The 20,870-nt window shown below is 38.3% G+C and overlaps 2 protein-coding genes across 7 annotated transcripts in view; one reads left to right on the top strand and one right to left on the bottom strand.

Annotated features, from left to right (window-relative positions):
* The window catches only part of tprb (translocated promoter region b, nuclear basket protein), an 88,905-nt gene extending 76,929 nt beyond the window's left edge, over window positions 1–11,976 (top strand). For 3 of the 5 annotated variants that reach the window (XM_059984497.1, XM_059984498.1, XM_059984500.1), the window contains exons 44-51: window positions 3,154–3,225; window positions 3,690–3,784; window positions 4,150–4,256; window positions 4,911–5,012; window positions 6,231–6,390; window positions 9,281–9,396; window positions 10,160–10,258; window positions 11,167–11,976. In XM_059984497.1, the coding sequence (XP_059840480.1) occupies window positions 3,154–3,225; window positions 3,690–3,784; window positions 4,150–4,256; window positions 4,911–5,012; window positions 6,231–6,390; window positions 9,281–9,396; window positions 10,160–10,258; window positions 11,167–11,222 (807 nt within the window). In that variant the 3' untranslated portion in view covers window positions 11,223–11,976. The remainder of the gene's footprint in view (window positions 1–3,153; window positions 3,226–3,689; window positions 3,785–4,149; window positions 4,257–4,910; window positions 5,013–6,230; window positions 6,391–9,280; window positions 9,397–10,159; window positions 10,259–11,166) is intronic. The other 2 variants (XM_059984499.1, XM_059984501.1) reach the window with 1 other exon arrangement.
* The window catches only part of prg4b (proteoglycan 4b), a 36,126-nt gene continuing 26,590 nt past the window's right edge, over window positions 11,335–20,870 (bottom strand). For both annotated transcript variants that reach the window (XM_059984504.1, XM_059984502.1), the window contains exons 7-12: window positions 19,814–19,900; window positions 18,892–19,031; window positions 15,836–15,992; window positions 15,172–15,318; window positions 13,537–13,662; window positions 11,335–11,472 (exon numbers count right to left, since the gene is read on the bottom strand). In XM_059984504.1, coding sequence (XP_059840487.1) covers window positions 11,387–11,472; window positions 13,537–13,662; window positions 15,172–15,318; window positions 15,836–15,992; window positions 18,892–19,031; window positions 19,814–19,900 — 743 coding nt within the window. In that variant the 3' untranslated portion in view covers window positions 11,335–11,386. The remainder of the gene's footprint in view (window positions 11,473–13,536; window positions 13,663–15,171; window positions 15,319–15,835; window positions 15,993–18,891; window positions 19,032–19,813; window positions 19,901–20,870) is intronic.

Genomic DNA, 20,870 nt, shown 5'->3' on the forward strand with positions numbered 1-20,870 from the left:
CACTTCCATCATCCAAATCATTAACATATAATGTGAAAACCCAACACAGACCCTTGTGGAACTGGCAACCAATTAGAAAAGGCTCCCTTTATTCCCACTTTTGCCTCCTGCCAGTCAGTCACTGCTTTATTCATGTTAGAATCTTGTAGCTTGTTAAGTAGCCTCGTGTAGCACCTTGTCAAAGGCGTTCTGAAAGGTTTTGCATTCAGATTCTACAGATCATATCATTACAACAGTGCATTGAGCTAGAACAAGGTAAAGCAATAACAATGCAGAATAAAGTGTAAAAGCCAGCAAAAAAGTGCAGTGCAGATGAACTGCAAGATCATTACAAGATAAGACAGACTCAGCAAGAGCATACAAGAGGTATGTTCAAGAGTCTTTTGATAACAGCGGGATAGAAGTTGTCCTTGCTGGTATGCACTTACATTCTTTTGTATCTTCTGTCCGATGGGAGAGGGAAGATGAGAAAATGACCAGGTGGGTGGGGCCCTTGATTATGCTGGCTACTTTACTAAAGCAGTGCAGCGAATAATCAGAAAGGGGGAGGCTGGTTTCTGTGATGTGCTGAGCTATGTCTGCAGCTGCAGTTTCTTGTGGATACATGTAGAGCAGTTGCCATACCAAGCTGTTGGTTCAAGTTTATTGTCATTCAGCTGCATACATGTATACTGCCAAGAAAACACGTTTCTCCAGACCAGAGTACACAATGCAGCACATGTACTCACACTCAACACAAAGTAATAACACCACAAATAAATTAACAAATAATAAGATGCATTTATGACGCAAGCTAAAAAATAAACAGGATAAATGCTACTGGTGCTTCATATATGGTGAGACCTTGGTGGTGGCAGGAAGTTCAGTAGTTTCACGGCCTGGGGGAAGAAGCTGGTTCCCATCCTAACAGTTCTTGTCCAAGTGCTACAGTACCTCCTGTCTGATGGTAGTGGGAAAAAAAGATCAGGCATGATTGAATGGTGGAACAGACTCGATGGGCCAAATGGCCTAATTCTGCTCCGATGTCTTACTGTCTAAATTGTTGGACAGATGGGAGGGATCACTGACAATGCTAAGGGCATTGCATAAGCATTGACCCTGATAAATATCTTGAATGGATGGAAAGGAGTCCCTGATGATCCTCTCAGCAGTCCTTGCAATACTTTGTAGGGTCTTGCAGTTAAATGGCTTGCAATTCTCAACCAGAATGGTACACCTGTAAAAATTGGTAAGGATAGGGAAGATGGAGATGAAGGTTCGCTCACCTTAATGTCTTCAGGAGGTAGAGATGCTGTTGTGCTTTCTTGACTAAGGGACCAGTTGAGACCATCCATTATGTGCAGTCCCAGAAACTTGGTGCTCCTAACACTCTCCATGGAGGAGCTGTTTATGTGCTTTGAGGAGTGATCAGCCTGCACTTTCCTGAAGTCCAAGATCATCTCTTTAGTATTATCCACATTGAAACTCAAGTTGTTGTGTTTGCACTATTCTATTAGTCGCACTATTGCCTTTCTGTAGGCCTTCTCTTTGTTATACATCAAGACAAATGTATGGTGCATCGATAAAAATTGGTAAGAGTTGACTGAAGCAAGCAGAATTTCTTTAGCCTTAAGAAGTAGAGGCGTTCTTGAGCTTTCTTCGCTGTGACATCATGTTTGGATCAAAACAGGCTATGTACTAATGTTTACACCTAGGAGCCTGCAGCTCTCAACCTTCTGAACCACTTAGTGTTGGAGACAGGAGCATATGAGCACCTCCCACCCCTTCTGATGCTTTATTGCCAGCACTGTGGGAAAGATTGTTGTCATGACACCATGTCACAAAGCTTTCTGTCTCTTTCCGATATTCCCAGATATTATTTGAGATGTGACCTGCTACAGTGGTATCATTGGAAGACTTGTAAATGGAGATTTGCAGAATTTGACAATGCAGTCATGGATGGATAAAGTATAGAGTGCAGGGCTGAGGATGCAACCTTGTTGAGCACCAGTGTTTAGAATAATCATGGCAGAGGTGTTGCTGCCTTTTCTTAGTGTTTGTCCAGGAGCCTAGTCCTCATTGGAAGCCATTGCTATGGCCAATGAAGTTGGTTGCTGCTTATGGTGTCGAGGGCATGATCCCATCATCAACTCCACTGCTTTCCTCTGATTAAGGCTTTGAGCAAGGTTGAAGAAGCCGATGAGGGTGAAGTATGGGTGGGTGTTCAGTGCCATCCGCCTGTGTTTAACCGGTTTTCCTCTCCTTTTTGCTTGCTGCTTTTGGAGGAAAGTGCAAGAATCTTGGGATCCACATTGCAAGGATTGACCAGAGAGGCTGTGGAATTGTTTTGGGGGGCTTTGGGGTTCATGTTGTATACGTTCCTGGATTCTGATTACTCTGGTTTTTGCTGTTTTTGAGTGGTTGGATTGTGGCAAACAATGTGGTCTGGGGTATTACAGCGAAGAATGCTTTGGCTTGCAGCCTACAAGTGGGTTAGAGGGGCGACACAGAACTGAACTAAACTGACTGCTACTCTCTTGATGTTTGATATTCTATTTGTTGTCCACTTGCTTGTGCAATTTGTTCTTTTTTTGCATGTTTGGTGTTGGACTTCTTGAGTGGATTCCATGGTGTTTCTTTTGTTTCGTGGCTGCCTGCGGGAGGACGAGTTGTATTCTGTATGCATACTTTGATAGTAATGGGCTTAGCTACATCCAGCTTTCATCATGCATGTTCTTAGATTTAGCACTGAGTCAGAGAACAGTGGCTTTGGGTTACACTCTGTATACCAGAACAAAAATGCAGTTTGAAACTCCATTACGTACCTCTTTGGAGGTGCCATTTTTTAATTGGGACAGATATTAAATTCCAAGACACAGTAAATATTGAGGCTAATGTTTATTTTGTAAGCAAAACCATTTTAAAATATTTGTGAATGTCAATTTTGTTGGGTGACAATTATACATAGCTCTAATTGCTATTTTTGGTTTCTGGGTTTGTATTAAATTGAGGTTGTACAGGAAAATACTTTGCAAGGCCCTGATCAACTAGACCTCTTCCAAAATGTGTTAATTTCATAAACTTTAAATGATGTATGTGACACTGTTTTAGTAGTTGAATACCATTTGATTTTTCCATAACTTTTGTTGGACTATTATCTTTTGTATTACTCAGAGATTTCCACCAGCGAGGCGACCTTCTTCAAGTCGAGGGGGGATTCAGCTTACTCCAGGCATTGGAGGTGTGGTAAGTAACCAAATTCCGAGTGTATACGTTAGAATTGTGCATTGCCATGTTGAGGTCATTTTTCTTCAAGCTGCTTTGGATTGTCTTTTATGGTTTGACCATTTTGGAATATACAGATCAACAATTTTGTGAACCAAAATGTGAACCATTTTTGGTCTATTTTCTGATGGTTTTGTCTTGAGCACAACTATGATTTGTGGCATTGGATCTTTTGTCTGCATTAACATAAATTAATAAGGCCCTGCATTAATGTCTCCTCTCCATCTTATTACTGATGTAGCACACCCTCAGTCGTGTGTGTAGGGGGTATTAGTTTTGAGTTTTGAAATGCTGTTGCCATATTTAAAATACCATGTTTATGATCAGCAAATCCACTGTTGTTACTATTGGTCTTTTGTTTTCCAAACACTATCTTTTACAAACAAACATTTTTACAAACTCTCATCTTTACCATTGCTTTTCAGCAGCAACATTTTTTTGATGAAGATGACAGAATGGTGCCCAGTACACCGACACTTGTTGTGCCCCACCGATCAGATGGGTTTGCAGAAGCCATTCAGTAAGGATATTCCTTTTTTATTGCCATCTATATTCAAAATAAGGCATTTCTTTTCAAAAGCAAACATTTCTTTTCAAAATGTCTGGAGTAAACGGGATTTTTTTTGGACAGTGATACAAGTAAAATTCTGAGTGGTGTAGATTTGTGCCAGTCTTTTGTTCTGATTAGTTGAGGGAATTTGTGGAGTCTTTTTTTAATGCTTGGGAGCTTTAAGTAAGAAATGTGCTTCTTCCATGACATTGGTATGTTTATGTGTTGCTTTCAAAATTAGGAAATTGTTGCTTTGCCATGTGTTTTAGACTTGTTGGTTTATGTACTTCTGTGCAATTCTGAATTTAAAAGCTCATTTCAGAAACTCTGGTTAGTTCTCCCCAGGTTGCAGGAGTCCCTCGATTTAGGTTTGGACCACCTGAAGATATGAATCAAACTAGTTCAAGTCAGTCTGATCTTGGACAATTGGCATCACAAGGAGGTAATAATTTTACAAAAGATTCTAAATCTCATCAACATAAACAGTGCATATTATGCTCAGTGGAGGTCCTAGAAACTAAATTGTAATCCTGAAGAGAATTGACATTTTACTGGTCAGTCAGGTAGGTCCTGGATTTGGTTAAGTTCTCTGGCAGTGAGTTCCTTATATATCTGTCACTCTGTTTCAAATTCTTTCCTTTCATTTTAAATCTATGCTTTCTTGTGTTTTGTTTTTATTCTCCTACCACAGCAAAAGCAATCTATGCCTCTAAAATTTTATATATTCTTTCTGGTCATCCCTCAGCCATCTCCACTCAAAACAAGCGTAATCTTGTCCAACCTGTCCAATATCTCGGGTCCTCCAATTTGGGCAACATTCTAGTGAATCCTTGTATCTGTATTCCTGAGCTCCCTAACTTTTAGTGTAATTTCCTACCCATAATTGACTTCCCAAGATGTATCACCTTGTACTTGTTAAAATTAGATTCCATCTGCCAGTGTTGCATGCAGCTTCCCATCTGCAGTATCAACATCAAATGTGAGATCATCTACTGCTAATTGTTTGATCAGATCAATGGCAGGTTATTTCCTTATTCTCATGATTTCACTAAGAGTTGGTTTTGTGTTTAAAAGTATCCCCACCATGCTCCTACAGGTTTAGGAATGTATGAGACTCCCATTTACCTTGCTGCTGTTCATGAAGATGAATCTGGAGGCCGCAGTGTACCAACCACACCGTTGCAGGTTCATGCACCAGGTATGTATTTGTTGAAACTGCCCTAATGGGAGGAAAAGTAACTACACCAGGGATGGTGACTTCAATGTGCTGGTACTTTTCTGCTGAAACTTAAAAATATGAGTTTTTCTTTGTTGCTTTTGACAATACAGTACAATTTTGGGCTTTTTTTTTGTTGTAAAATAACTAAAACATACACATTGCCAGTTTTGAATTACCTCATCTAGCATAGTCTTTTTAATCTTCAGAAGGTAGAACTACACAATAAAAATAACTTTGTCACTGAGGTTGCTGTATGTAGCAACTCTTAATGAAGTTAGTCTTAATAAATTGGATATTTTTCTGCTATCCCTCCTTCCGAACAACCTGCAGAAGGCAGCATCTGAAAATTCAGTAGCCTGAGCTTTACATCTAGCAAGTAACTATTCCATTTCATAATCCTGGAACTGTCACAAATTACTGTGATTTTTGCACAGGAGCTTCTATAATAGGAATGAAGAATTTTTAGTGAAGTTGAGTTTGGATATTAGAGTAACTGCCAATTCCAGTGGAGATGTCAGCATTGAAAGGGAAAGATGCACTTAAAAGTTTTTTTTAAAAAAAAGCTATATATCTGCTGTGACATTGAATGATTAGACTTGAGGAACACCTTGTGAGATTATTCAACCCATTGTTGTGTTGAGAGTCTTTTTTTAATTGAATAGCTTTTTGTTTTACCTCACCCCTTTGTAAGATGGAACTATCTGTGGATTGCAATGATAGTTGAGGTTTTGTGTTGGTGAACTCAGTGATTACATATTCAATATAAGGATTCTTTCAGTTATTGATTCTGAAGGCACCTTGAGTTTTTGCATGTAAAAAATTCCAAGGATGCATGACCAGAAAAATTTTTATTTTCCTTCTCTCAAAATGGTATCCACTTTTTAAATAGCACCCCCCCCCCCAACTTTTAGATTCTCCTTCAACAAAACAAGCATACTACTTTTTCAAGACCCCCAAGGATCAGTCAAGTCCTCTCAGATTCTCTCAAACTCCTGCAATGCAAGCCTAGCCTGTCTAAACATTCCCTTGTAAGGTAACCTTTCCTTTTTGTAGGTAAGCTTTTCTTTTGAACTACTTTCAATGTATTTGCATTCTTAAATAAGTATAGTAATACTACATACTTGTTGCCTCATCAGTTGATGTTTTAAAAATGTTGTAACCCCATATACATACATAGCAACTTTTTTTTCCTTTCAGTGACTGTTTTCAGTGAGGGACCACAAACAGATATAACAGAGCATGCCTCCCAGTCTGTTCCTATGGTTGCAACATCCACGAGCAATCTGTCGAGCACAGTTGAATCTGGAGGTGGTGATGATGGTGATGAAGTGTTTATTGAAGGAGCAGACCAGGAAGGGTAAGAAGAAGGACTAATGCTGTTCACGATCAGCACTTATTTTTAATCATTGACTTTACAATTGATCAATTTGTTACAGTTTCCCAAAAATTAACACTTTCTTGGAAATGGCCTTCAGCAATTTAATTTGACTAAATTTTCAATGGACTGTGCATCAAAGATGAATTGACCAACTATGGAAAAAGAAGGCATAGCTTTTAATTGGTATTTACAAAGGAAATTGACTTCATAAAAGAAGGAAGTAATAATTAATGCCTTGGTGATCTTAAAGGTAGACAAATCAGAACAGGATGAGATGTAAGCTGGGCTTTTATGGGAGGCAAGGGAAGTGATTGCTGGGGCTTTGAGATGTTTGCTAGCCACATGTGAGGTACTAAATGGTTGGAGGATGGTGACCATAGTTCCCCTTTTCAAGGAGGACAGCAAGAATAGAGCCTATTAATTACAGATAGATGAACCTAATGACAGTCATAGGGAAATTAATTAGAAAAACGAGCTGGATTCATGAGCATATGGAAAGATAGGGACTGGTCAGAGATGGCTAGCATGACAGATCCTGTCTCATCAACCTGTTTGAATATTTTCAAGAGTTTATATGAGTGATGACAATGCAGAAGATGTGATTTACATGGACTTTCAGTTGAGTGCTTCACATTTGGGAGACCAATCCGAAAGGCTAGGGCTCATAGGTTCCAGGGAAAAGGGGAAGTTCAGATGAATATAAAGTGTGTTAAATTGGCCAAGGGGCACAGAGCATGACGGTGGAGTGTTGTTTTTATGATTTAGATATTGGTAACTATTGGTGTTTCACAGGTCTCATTGCTGGCACCCTTGCTGTTTATAACAGAAGTGGATAATGTGGAGGGCTTGATCAGTATGTTTGCAGAAGACACATGTATGGAATATATAGAAACCAGTGCCGTAGGCACAAGTCGTGCCTTTTATTGAGATGTGCTGATGACCCACCCTTCTATTCATGTTGATGTCTTGGCCTGCAAAATGTTAAAAAATATATAATCCTAATTAGTAAGTTTGCAGATGACACTGGTATCATCAACAGGGAAGGTCATCGGGAATTACAACGTGATCTTAGTCAGTTGTATAAGGGGCTTGGGAATGAAGTTTAATTTACTTGAATGCAAAGTGCGGCATATTGGAAAGTCGAATCGAGGTAGAACGTTCATAGTGAGTAGTAGGTTCTTGCAGAATCTTGTAGAACAAGGGGACCTTGGAATTATAGTTCCATGAAAGTTTGCAGTGACAGGTAGACACAATGATGGTGAAAGCTTTTTTGTATGGTTACCTTCATCTTTCCAGGTACAGAGTATAAATGTAATGTTAGGTATGCTTGACGTTGGTGAGGCAGCATTTGCAATGTTGGTCATCCTGTCTATCATCTGGTTAAAGACGCTATTAAACTGGAAAGAATGCAGCAAGTTTTACAAGGAAATTGCCAGGGCCCAAGGGTGTCCTGAATTACAGGATGAGGTTGAATAGGCTAGGACTTTGTTCATTACAGCATCGGAGACTGAGTGGCACTATGTTATAGAGATTGAATGTAATCATGAGATGCATAGCTAAGATGATTGCACAAGTCTTTTTCCCTAGGGTTGAGTAATCAAGAGCTAGAGCATACAGCTTTAGATGAGAGGGGAAAGATTTAATAGAAACTGATGGCAGCTTTCTTTTTACACAAAGAGATGATATGTATCTGCAGTGAGCTGCCAGAATAAGTGGTTGAGGCAGGTAAAATGACATCTTTTAAAAGAGTTGGACAGGTAGATGGAAATCAAAGATTTAGAAGGATCTGGATTGAATACAGATGAATTGGATTAGCTTGGATATGCATTATGGTTAAAATGATTGAGTTAGGCTAAAGGGCCTGCTTCCATGTTCTTGGACTCTTAATTACAAAGACTAGTGTGTAAGGAACGTAGGTCTTGGGACAAGATAAAAATTCATCCAGCTTGCCATTATATAGGAATTGGTTTGTTGAGATGTTTTTGCTATGCTGTGCATAATAGCTCACAGATCAAACTTAACAATTTTCCATACCAATCTGCCCATTGAATAGTGTAATGAATGTAACAATGACTTATCCTCTTATTTTCACCAAATCATACGATAAACTGTCTATCCAGTGCAGAATCTTGTTTCTATTACTTTGATCTCCAAAAACCTCACCGCGCCACCCAACACATATACATTTCAAATAAAAGCATCAACTATATGATGTATTCTATGCTGTTAGAGCCCAAGTCCCTTTTTACATGTACCTGTATGATGGAAAATCATGCTCACCAGAACAATGCAACGTTTTCCATTTTAAATATTGTAAATGAAGTGTGGCATACAGGATTTTTGCTGAACAACAATTAAGGTCCATTTAAGAATTACAGATCCAAGGGTGTAGAGCTGTTCTGGATGTTCAGTGTGGGATTCTGAGATGAAAATTTGCTCATGCAATTGTTAACTGTGACACCTTGGTTGTGCTTGTTATGATTTTAGTTTAAGTACATTTAGTTAACATTTACCAAGCATTTTCTTAATTCTGGTTGAGGAAGTGAATTGTATTCATCAGATCAATGATCTCTGCTATTGCGCATTTGATAGTTTGGTTTAACATCTTTTTTCCTTTCCTATTTCTTTTTCTTCAAAGGCATCAACATAACTCAAATCAACTATCTGTCCAAATTGTAGATTGGAAATTGTGTTTATTTCTAGAGGTTCATTGACATGTTTATGCTCTAGCTTAGTTTGTTTATTTTTTGTTTTAGTGTGACTTTAATATACATGTTTCATTTATAATTATTCAAATTGAATCTTATGAGAAAAGTTTCATCCTCCACAGTGGTTAGCAGATAAACTAAAAGTGCCTTTCCTTCCCTAGTCTTAGTTCAGATGTTATGTTGGAAATTGAAGGGCATCAGGAGGAAGAATCTGCCCAGCCTTCAGACGAAGCTGATATTCCATCCACTAGCCAGGATCCTCCTTCCAGTTCAGCTGGTATGTAATTTTAGAAGGCTATGGTGGATTTGTGTATATTGTTTTTAAACAGCTTGCAGATTGCACATGGTGCCCTTGTGCTGAAAGGCATTGCCAGTCAATGCAGACAAATTCAGAGGGGAGCAATATTGTTAGTTCCACAAGATATAATGAAAAGCATATTTAAAATTAGTGTAATTTTTTTTGCAGAAAGATATATGCAATTTTGTAAGGCCTTTTCACAGCATCACACCTCTTAAGTCTTTGAGATTTATCATTGTGCTTTGCATCTGATGGAAGTGCAAAGCTGGAAAGTTGGCAGCAAGGTCCCACAAGTGGCAGTGTCATGATCAACTTTTTTTGCAAGAGCTCATTGAAGCATAAATTACAGAAGACACCAGTTCTTTTTAGGAACTCGTATCATACTGTGTCTTTCTTGAATCAATTGAGAAAAAGTGCCCTGATTTAACACCTCTTAACACCACACCTCTAACAATTCTGAACTCCTTCCATACCATACTGGAATATCAGATTAGTTTTGTATTGGGCTTTTCAGTGGGTTTTAAACCTGTAGCCTTCTGCTTCAGAGGTTATTAGTTTACCTCAGTGGTTGAGGCATTACTGTACAGGTGAGTTAAGATCACCTTGGGAGGTTATTTATTAAAAAGAACACGAGAAACCTGTTGTTTGTCTTGAAGCTACCAGTATCCTAAGTGTTTTAATTTAGGCTTGATGTCCTTGCTTATCCCCTTCTGTGAATATCAATTTTGTTTTTTTTTGATAGATGCTGCCATCACACAGCCTAAACCTTTGAGGAGAGTACGACTTTATCCACAAATGGGGAGAATTGCAGCTCGAGGACGACAATTCATTAGCCGAAGAGGCAAGAACCATTTCATTTTGTGTCAGACCCTGTTTTATTGGGGAATAAATGAACACCAAGCAGGAAAAAGGAAGGATTTTGACTGGAGTCTTTTGGCAGCAGTTTTGAGATAGGATTTTATGATATTTAAGAGTACATGCAAAGTGGTGAAAAGGAATTCCTTTCCTGAGTGGTTCTTGAGTGGTGAAGTGAATTAAACAAGTTGAAGATGGAATTAGAAAGCAGGGGGCTGCATACGTTTGTTCAGACCAGAGAACGTTTTTCTTAGGCATGTGGTGGGGTGGAAATCTAAGATTAGAGTCAGTCTGGTGACGGAGCCAACTGACCCAGCAAAAATCTTTGTTAGGTAGAATATGGCCTCAGTTCTAGGTTAAGTATATTGATCTTTGCAGATTTGATTCCAAGGAATGGCATTTGAGAAAGTCATGCTTGAGATAACAGTATTCTTCTTTTATGATATAGAAATGCATTGCACCAATGGAGTCCCATTTTTGTGTATTCCTACAACTCATTTTCACTCAGGTGCCTATCAACTGCCCTTTGATTGTTTTGCCATCTAAGGCGTAATTACAGTAGCCAGTTAACCTATCAGCACCTCCTTAAGATGTGGGAAGAATCCAAAGGAAACCCTTTGGATCATGGGAGAAGTTGCAAACACCATACAGACACTACCTAAGGGTTAAATAACTGCTTATCATCATGCTAAACAGATCAGGGTTTCAAGAGTTGTAAATTTACCAGTAAATAAACATTTTGGAGTGTGCAATCTGCAATATATAAAAAGGCTACATATTTATGCTTCAGTTTTTAATTGTACATGGTTATATTGTAACACAACAAGGAAATAATTCATTTTATAAAGCAATTATTCTCTGTCATAATTCCAGGTTATTGTTTCCCATTTCCAGGTATGAACCTTTCAATGGGAGGAAGAAGAGGCATAAACAGAGGAAATCATAGTTGAAGAACATGTACCATGTGAAGTGTATTGATGTCTAGTCATTGGTTTGGCTTCTTGCTAAATAAAACAAATTCTTGAACTTCCAACATCTGTGGGTTCCTGTTCTGTTAGTCTTTTTCCATAGAAGAATAAAATGCTTTCCTTTTTAATTTATGTTTTTGGTTTTGTTAAAGGCATTTGTACACATCCTTTGTTATACTTCTTTTCATATAAGTAGCTTTCTGGTTCACTGGATCAACCCTGTAGGATTTAGCTAAAATGGAGAGAAGTAAACGAAATGATCAGACACATGAAATATTTAGTTTTAAAACTAGAAGTTGCTTCCTTTTACTGTGTGGATTGGAAAGGATCTTAAAACAATGTAAAATTGAAATTTGAAATGCTTACATTGCTCGCTTGTAGTTAGCAAAGTAAGTTCTTTTGATTATACTATACATCCGATCTTTATACAGTTAAAATATCTTCAATGACAAATCATTCAGGGTGGAGACGATAGGAAGGAAGCTCTTGTCAGAGTTTTAACTTTTAATAAGCAAGCTTACTACAAAGGAGGTTTTTTTTTCCTTCTATTCGTGGTTTGTGATTCTAATGTAAGAACAGGGTTATTTTTCACCCACTATCTCTACTGAAGGGATTATAGAACCTTTGTCAATTCCATAATTTTAATCTCAAATAAACAACATTTGCATCTGAAATCAACAGGCAACATTTTCTAGGTTCTGGAAACCTGAAATGAAAATAAAAATGCTGGAAATACTCTCTCTCTCTCTCTCTCTCTCTCTCTCTCTCTCTGGATGCTGTCTGATTTGGGTATGCAAGAGGTGCTGTGAGCTGTTTTCTTTGAAAGATTGGATGATGCAACACTTAACAGTATTATTACAATTCTTTATGATGTTGGAATAAGACTAATCTTTTGCACACAAACTCTATTGACCTTATGCTTTTATCTGTGCATATTGCTATCTTCAACAAAAAAAATGCCTTTGGTCTTAAAAACAGGAAGACGAAATTAATTTGGTTCCATACCATTTCAAACTTGTCACTTCGAAAATTCTAAACTTGAAGTACATAGTCAGGTTTGTACAACTCTGCTCCATTATATAGTGCTGCAAATTCTGCTATCCCAGTAAATTAGTCGTATTAAGTTTCAAGGGCACTAGATCTTTGAGATAAGGTGCCAAGTACTGCTGCTGAGTTTTTACCAGACTGAAGCACACATTCTTAGGATATACAAAATTGGTGCTTTATGATCATATGTTGTGGTACCCAAGTGAAATTGCTTAGGAGTGGAATGTACAGGCCTGGTCTCTTACCTAAAAGAGGAAATATCTGTAGTGGAATGGATGCAACAAAATTTATCAGATTAATTCCTGTGCTGAGAATCTTGTTATCTGAGGAAAGTCTGGGCCTATTCTCTCACGCTTAGAAGACTGAGGCTGCAATGATGTTCTCTGGCTGGAGATTGTAATACCAGTTACTCTCAAGTGTTAGCCATGCAGGGCAGAGGAGTAACAGTTCCACCAAATTGATGTGTATTACCTATTCAGGAAACTGAGTATTTTTAGAACAGATTCTTGGATGTTAAGAAATTGAGGGGTATGGGCTTAGTGCAGGCAAGTACTGAAGTAAAAAAAATTAACTGCTGTTTTTCAGTGTTGCAGGACTACTTGAAGTCTCCAGTTTTCATTTTATTCTTTCTGTTTTTATCTGATGCCTTTTAGTATCTTGTGCATTAATATGCCCAATTCTTTTTATGCTTTCAATTCTACATTTTAAGCAAATATTTTGAATTCTCTTCCACTTTTCCCAGGAGGAGGATGATGTCATGCCTCCACCAAGAGATGTATTTCAGTAAGTTTACTTCCCACAATATTTTTAGTGATTTAAAAATTTTTTTTTGCAACTAATTGGGCTTCTTAATGTTTTGTGCAAATTTGGAATTTAAATCTTTATTAAAATAATGGTGGAAAAACTGGTGTCCCAATATAATGGTCTGTGTTCTCAGATACTGTACTTTCCACATCTTGGTAATTAGAAAATTACCTTTATCCCAACCTCTAAAAGAACATTTTTTTTACTAATAAATAGGCAGAGGCATTTACTGTTTATGGTCTTTCATACTTCCAGTTTATTGACCTGATGATTTAACAAACATCTGCTGCTTAGTAATGCATGTCTAAATACTCCCTTCACTGAAAAGACTAATACTTTTGACAGCTGCTGTTAAACTTGTTTAAATAGAGTAAAAGTTTTACTCATCCTTCTTAAATATCCTGTTGATAGCCAAGTGCACAGAAAGAAATCAAGCTGAACTTACCATGTGAGATCACATAATATTCATATTTTTCTGGAAGTCCAGGATTTGGAATTGAAATGGCTGACGTGACTGTTAGAGGAAAGCCATGCCAGTTTTTCCTTATTGACATTTCAACAGAAAGTTGAGCTGAAAGAAAGTTGATACGTAGTGGAAGGTAAATTATTTTATTGTGTAACACAAGGGAAGTAGTTAATGTATTTTCCTTTCCTTTTGAGCTGATTCAGCTCTGCCCAGTTCAGTCACTCATTCTGGAACAACTCGTTCTACTCCAGAACTTCACATGATGCCTTGATAAGTTCTTTGAAGCATAGGAGCACAGTGACTAACTTGCATACTTCTGGTTCTTATTAACTTGAGCCTGCTGATGAATTTTTTTTTCAATGGCTAGAATGTAATTTAAACTTCTCCACTCTTTGAAGTAATGCCAAAGGAACTCACAGATTCCTGACAGCAACAGGACTTTCAGTGATTTCATCCTACGGCAGCTCTTTTATGCAACAATCTCTCAGTACTGCACAGGATAGTCAGCTTTGGATTTTTGTTCTTTGGAATGGGACAAACTCACTGCCTTCCGACTGAGATGTAATGTTACCAGGCAAATCTCAGTTAATCTGCCTTGGTATGCAATTAGGAAATTAATCTTCCAGCAACTTCATGTAAATATGGGAGACAAGAAATTTACTTTGGTAAGCACTACTACAAACGGATCTTGTAGAAATAGCTTTCAACTAATGTTCCCAAATATTAGCTTCAAATACAGCTACCTAGGGTGAGAGGGATCATTCAACATTATTCAGTTTTAATGATACATTCAAGATTTATGACAATTTGCATTAATTTTAACTATACGGTAAGAGCCCGATGCTTATCTTAAAAAAAAGTTGCCCTCATTTTTCTCTCTCCATAATTGCTCTACTTAGACATTCTATCCAAAAGGTTGATAGTATCTGTTTGGCGGGGGGGGGGGGGGGGAGCAGAATTCACCAAAAAACTGCAAATGGAGAATTAACAGGTGTTTCTGATCTGTTCTAATGCAAATCTTTTTTTTGATTTTTAAAAATAAGTCCAGACAGGTCAATTCATCAATGGGTTGAAACACTAGCATCATTCCCGATTATGCCATTAAATACCTTGCACCTGAAAAAAGATATTAAAAAAGTAATTGCTTAATTTCTAAGCAATTATAATAATTAGATCAACATTTGTGAAACTCATAAATAGCTACGTATATAGCAGCAATGTGCTTATTTTTGTGCTTTCTGCAAAATTATCCATTGTGGCTTTTTTTTTGGAAGTATATGATTTGCTGTTCCATAACTATAATTTTTGAATAGTTGTGCACGTCATACTTAAGAATGTGTTCAGAACAAAGTTTAAATTTTATATTTGCACAACAAAAGTAGTAATTGAGCCAAATAAAATTCAGTTTAATTCAGTAAAATTGTTTATTGGCATTTCCATTTTCCTTAATACTCAAAGCGTATAAATCTTAGCCTAGCCAATGACGGAAAATATTCCTGACAGTCAAATATTAAATTTTAATTGTTTTGGGAGTTGACTAACTTTGAACTCTACAAGATGGCTTCAAAACCATGTACTTTAGTTACTGAATCTGCACACACAAGAATTCTGTACCTATATTTTGAAGTTTCCTGCTTTTCTGCATGGCAACCATTGTTTGCCGCCTGTAACGTCTTGCCACCTGATAAATAGGGCTGTGAGTACGTTCTAGTGGGCAAGATGTGATGGGTCTTTGATATACGTATTTCTGGTATAATCCACCTGGAATACAGAATACATTTGATTATGAAAATTAATTCCCAAATTTTGTGCATTTATAGTGCAGCTGCAGTTGCACAAACTTAAGGAGAATTACTTAAAATGAAAGACCGCTAATTAGCCCGATAAGTCCATGCTAACTCACAACAAAGCAGTATAATCAGTCCCGATCCATGTCTTATTTCCCTCTCATTCCTTGCAAATCCCCTTAATTTCTAGTTCTATTTGCCTACACTAGTGCTATTTTCAATGGCCAATTCACATACCAACATCCTTGGGATAGGGAAGCAAACCTGAGTACATGGGTACTGAGTACCACAGTTAAAAGGCGAACATGAGTTCTCTGCACAGAACACCTTTGATCAAACCCAGGTTGCTCTAGTTAATAATGTCTGATGTTTAGTAATCAAATAGTGTACATTGGAAGACAAACATTAAAATACGATGATTGCATGTGTAAGCATTCATTAATCAGAAAAAATAAATAGGGAAAACATTTTTACAAGGGAACCGAAATAACCTTTTTTGAAGAAATACACTGTTTCAGGTCTGTTACGGTATGCAGCCACTGAAAGTGCAACCGTTATTTCGCCGCTCAATCCTGAAAAACCGGCTGCAATTTTTCGAGGATAGCCACTGTCCATGTGCCCATTCTGAAATCGCCAGTACTGGTCTCCCTATAAATTCAACAAGAATTGATGCTTTAAGAGAAGTTTCTATTGAAATGCAATTAATAAACTGACACACTTAAGTAGGTGGGAATTCAAATTAAACATACGTCGCATTGTTAACACATTCCATTTGGTTCTTTTTAAAACTCATTCTGCTGTACATTGGATACATTTGCAGGAAGTTCAATAAATGGAATTCATTGTTATTCACACTGCTCAGTTTTTACAGTACCTGAATTTGAGTACAAGGAGTCACCTACCAAGAAGTATTTCCAAGTACAATTCTGCTCCCAATTTCTTCATAGTTTTTGCAAAGCTAGAGGTGTTACAAGATTCCACCCCCCCCCCACCCCCCAATCAGCTGGAAGCTGAGCCCATGGCCAATTAAACACATGGCGAATTGAACACAAAGTACCTCTGGTTATGACAGTTGCCTTTTGATTTTAATTGTGGGCATGTTCAATACAAATTTATTTTTATTATCAGGTGTTGATCAAAACAAAGCAGTTCATTGTTTTGTGGTATCATTCTTGGAGAATAGGCTCTCTGCATTTTACCTGTACTCTTTCACCACCTCTCTTAATTGTAGCTTGTGTACTAGAATCAGATTTAAAAAAAATTTTTCATTCATCTCACAACAAGGGAGTAAAAATCTTTTATGTTGCATCTCCTTTGCTATGTACAACAATAAGGAAAGAAAATGTAGGATATTGCCTAAAAACTGATTGTGTACATAATTGTTCTGTATACAATCAGATCAATGTGTATTGATAAATTTGATGGCCTGGTGAAAAAAGCTGGCCCGGTGTTTGCTAGTCCTGGCCTTAATGCTGCAGTACCATTTGCCAGGCAGAAGCAGTTTGTGGTTGGGGTGGCTGGAGTCCCTGATTATCCTCCGGGCCCTTTTTACACACCTGCTGCTGTAAATTTCCTGAACGGAGGGAAGTTCACATCCACAGATGTGCTGGGCTGTCCACAACGTGCTCTGCGGTGCCCTGTGATTAAGGGTAGTACAATTCCCGGACCAGGCGGTGACACAGTCAGGTTGCTCTCAATGATGGTGTCCCTGAAGAAAGTACTGAGGATTTGGGGATTCATGCCAAACTTCTTCAGCCACCTTAAGATGAAGGAGGTGCTGTTGTGCTTTTTAACCACACAGCTGGTACGTACAGTCCAGGTGAGATCCCCAGTGATGTGTATACCAAGACACTTGAAAATACTCACCCTCTCAAATACAGTCCCATTGATGTCAATAGGGGCTAGCCTGTCTCCATTCCTCCTGTAATCCATAATTAACTGTTTTTTCAACATTGAGAGAGAGGTTGTTTTCCACTGTGTCACGGCATTGACTTCTCTGTAAGCCAAATCCTGAGAACTTTCCCCAAGTCCTAAGAACTTTCTACGGGGGCACAATTGAGAGCATCCTGACTGGCTGCATCACTGCATAGGAACTGTGCCTCCCTTAATCACAGGACTCTGCAGAGAGTGGTGCGGACAGCCCAGCGCATCTGTAGTTGTAAACTTCCTATTCAGAACATTTACAAGGACAGGTGTGTAAAAAGGTCCCATAAGATCATTGCAGACCCAATCTATTCCCGCTGCTACCATCCAGGAAGCGGTACCACAGCATAAAAGCCAGGACCAACAAGCTCCAGGACAGCTTCTTCCACCAGGCCACCAGACTGATGGACTCATGCTGATTTGTGTGTATTCTATATTACATTGACTTCCATTTATTATAAATGACTGTGATTGCACATTTAGACGGAGATGTAACGTAAAGATTTTTACTCATGTATATGAAGAATGTAAGAAATAAAGTTAATTCAGTTCTTCATTGTTGGAAATTAGGCCTATCAATGTTGTGTCATCTGCAAATTTGATCAGCGGATTGGAGCTGTGCACAACAACACAGTCGTGAGTGTATTGGGAGTAGAGGAGGGGGCTCAGGACATAACTCGGGGGGGTTTCTGTGTTCGGGGTCAGAGGGGCAGAGGAGAGGGTGCCCATCCTCACCACCAGCCGGCGATCTGACAGGAAGCCCAAGATCCAGCTATACAAGGCAGGGTACAGGCCAAGGTGTCCAAGCTTCTTGTCGAATGCTGAACCGTAGTCCAAGAACAGCATTCTAACATAAGCATCCCTCCTTTCCAGGTGAGTGAGGATGGTATGTAGAGCTGTGATTATGATATCATTTGTTCATCGGTTATGTTGGTATGCAAATTGTAGGGAGTCCTGTGTGGGTGGTAACATGCTGCAGATGTAGTCCTTGACCGGCCTCTCAAAGCATTTGCTTATGATTGAGGTGAGTGTGACAGGATGCCAATCATTCATACATCCCACCTTGGTTTATTTTTGTCTAGCCTCAATGGTGAGTGCAGAGATTATGGATAATAGATTGCAAACGTAGGAGTGTAATTTCCAACGCCTTTCTGACATAGTCTTAATTTGGAGGTGCAATTGGAGACCCAGGTTTGCATGATTTTGTGATGCTCTGCATCAGTATGGTTGCTTTGCGATTCAGATTTTTGCAGTTCTTGTAAGCAGCAACTTTGTAATTGATTGCTTAGATAAAATGAAAACAGTAGGCTAAAATCCTTTCGTAATATCAAGACTGAACAGTCTGAAAGGGTGATGGAGCAGAATCTACAAAAACTTCCGAATCAAATTAGATAAATAAATTGCAGAGCCAGAGGGAAATGACAATGTGTGGGACAAATTGATCTTGTATTTCAAAGATCCTAGGTTACTTTTTGTGTTCTGCATCTTTAGAATGAAAGCTGTAAGAGGGGACCTTAGTCATGGGAACATGTTAAATCAGCAGCCATTCTGCTTTACAGCAATTACAAACACCATTGTTATTTTGATCTCTTCATTGGACAAGGAATAGGACAAAGAAACTTACCTTAAAAAAGTACGTATTTCCAAGGCAGTTGCACCTTGTGAAAACGGTGTCAATTGGGGATGGAATGCCCCACACATCACTGATCCTTTGAGGATGTCCTAATATTTGTCCTTTCTGGCTTATTGTCCAAAATAAATGGCCTGAAAACATAAAGTTAAGCCACAATTCAGCTTTGTCAAATGGAAAGGATAACTGGTATTCACCAATATTTAAAATTAAGAACACTCGCCATCCAGGTCATGCCCACTTCTCATTGCTACCATCAGGGACAAGCCTGAAGCCCCACACTCAACATTTTAGCAACAGCTTCTTCCTGCCCACCATCAGATTCCGAACAGACCAGGAACGCTATGCTTTCTTTTTGATCTACTTATTTTTTATATTTCCTGGTGTAACATATTATAATTTGTAATGTATTGACTGTACTGTCACAAAACACCATGTTACTGGACATGTGTCTGTGATAATAAACCTGATTCTGCTACTACTTAATGATTGCTAGGCAAATAATCAATGATATGATCAGCACTGAGCACTTAATGCCATTATATTGGCAAAGACAGATGGATTTAAATTCCAATTTACTTAATCCTATATTCTACTGGAAAACATTCAACATCATCTCCCAATCTTCCTCATCAATGTGTTAGTTTCATTTGGGCAGGTGTAACATTTCCACTTCAGCAGACTTGACCTTTCTGATTCGCATTCACTCCCTTTGGATTAAAGAAAATGAGCCAAACATAAATCATTTCTCTGTGTTAAATCAGCTTGTGATCTGTCCATCCATTTTTAATCATGTGTAATTTCTGAGATTTGTCCGGAGTTGAGGCATGGACACTCTCCAAGAGGTGCAGCCAAACATCAGAAAAGAGAAGCATTTAGATTTTTTTATGTCTACAAAGCTTCTTTAATATCTTACCTCTAAAAATATATGTGGTTCCATTTTGTAGAGTTGTCATAGCATCCGAAGGCTTCTTATTACACAAATTGGAATCATTAAGGATGTCTAAAATGATAATTTTAATAATAATTGGACTTTAAAATCAAGAAATCATCCACATTTCATAATTGTTAACACTTGTTGAAACTTGTCATTTCATGTTTAGTTATATAATTCATTGACAACTTACCACTTGTGATATTCATTGTCATGTGGCATAGAGATGCAGTGTTAAAGCATTATTCAAGTCAGAGTACTACAGTCCTTCAGACCATCTAGACCATACCGACCTAATCTTCTGCCTATTCCCGTCTACCTGCTACTGGACCATATCCCTCCCATCCACGCATTTATCCACAATTCTCTTAAATGGTGCAATTGTACTCCCATCTACCATTTCTGCTGACAGCTCGTTCTACACGCACATCATCTTCTGAGTGAAATTCTTCTCTAGATTCCCACTTAATATGTCAACTCTAAAACTATGACCTCTAGATCTCACCCAACCTCGGAGGAAAAAGCCTGCATACGTTCATCTTGACTATACCCCACATCATTTTGTATACATTTTTAAGATCTCATTCTCCTGCACTCCAGGGAATGAAGTCCTAACGTTTCTCTATAACTCAGGTCCTCCAGTCCTAACAGCATCCTTGTAATTTTTTTCTGCACTCTTTCAAGCTTATTGATATAGTTCCTGTGGATATATGACCAGAAATGCACACAGAATTCCAAATTTGGCCTCAGTAACATATAATTTTAACAGAACATCCCATATCCTGTACTCAGAGTCCTGATTTATGAAAGCCAATATGCCAAAAGCTCTCTTTACAACCTCATCTACCTGTGATGCTATTTTCAAGGAATTATGGGTTTGTATTCCCTGGTTCCTTCATTCTACTGCACACCTCAAAACCTTACCATTCACTGTGTCAGTCTTTCCTGGTTTGTCGTCCCAAAGTGCAACACCTTACTCTGGTCTGCATTAAATTTCAATGGTCCATTTTCCCAGAAGGTCCAAGAAAATGCTGCAAAT

This window comes from Hypanus sabinus, chromosome 11, assembly GCF_030144855.1.
Source record: "Hypanus sabinus isolate sHypSab1 chromosome 11, sHypSab1.hap1, whole genome shotgun sequence".
Lineage (NCBI taxonomy): Eukaryota > Metazoa > Chordata > Chondrichthyes > Myliobatiformes > Dasyatidae > Hypanus > Hypanus sabinus.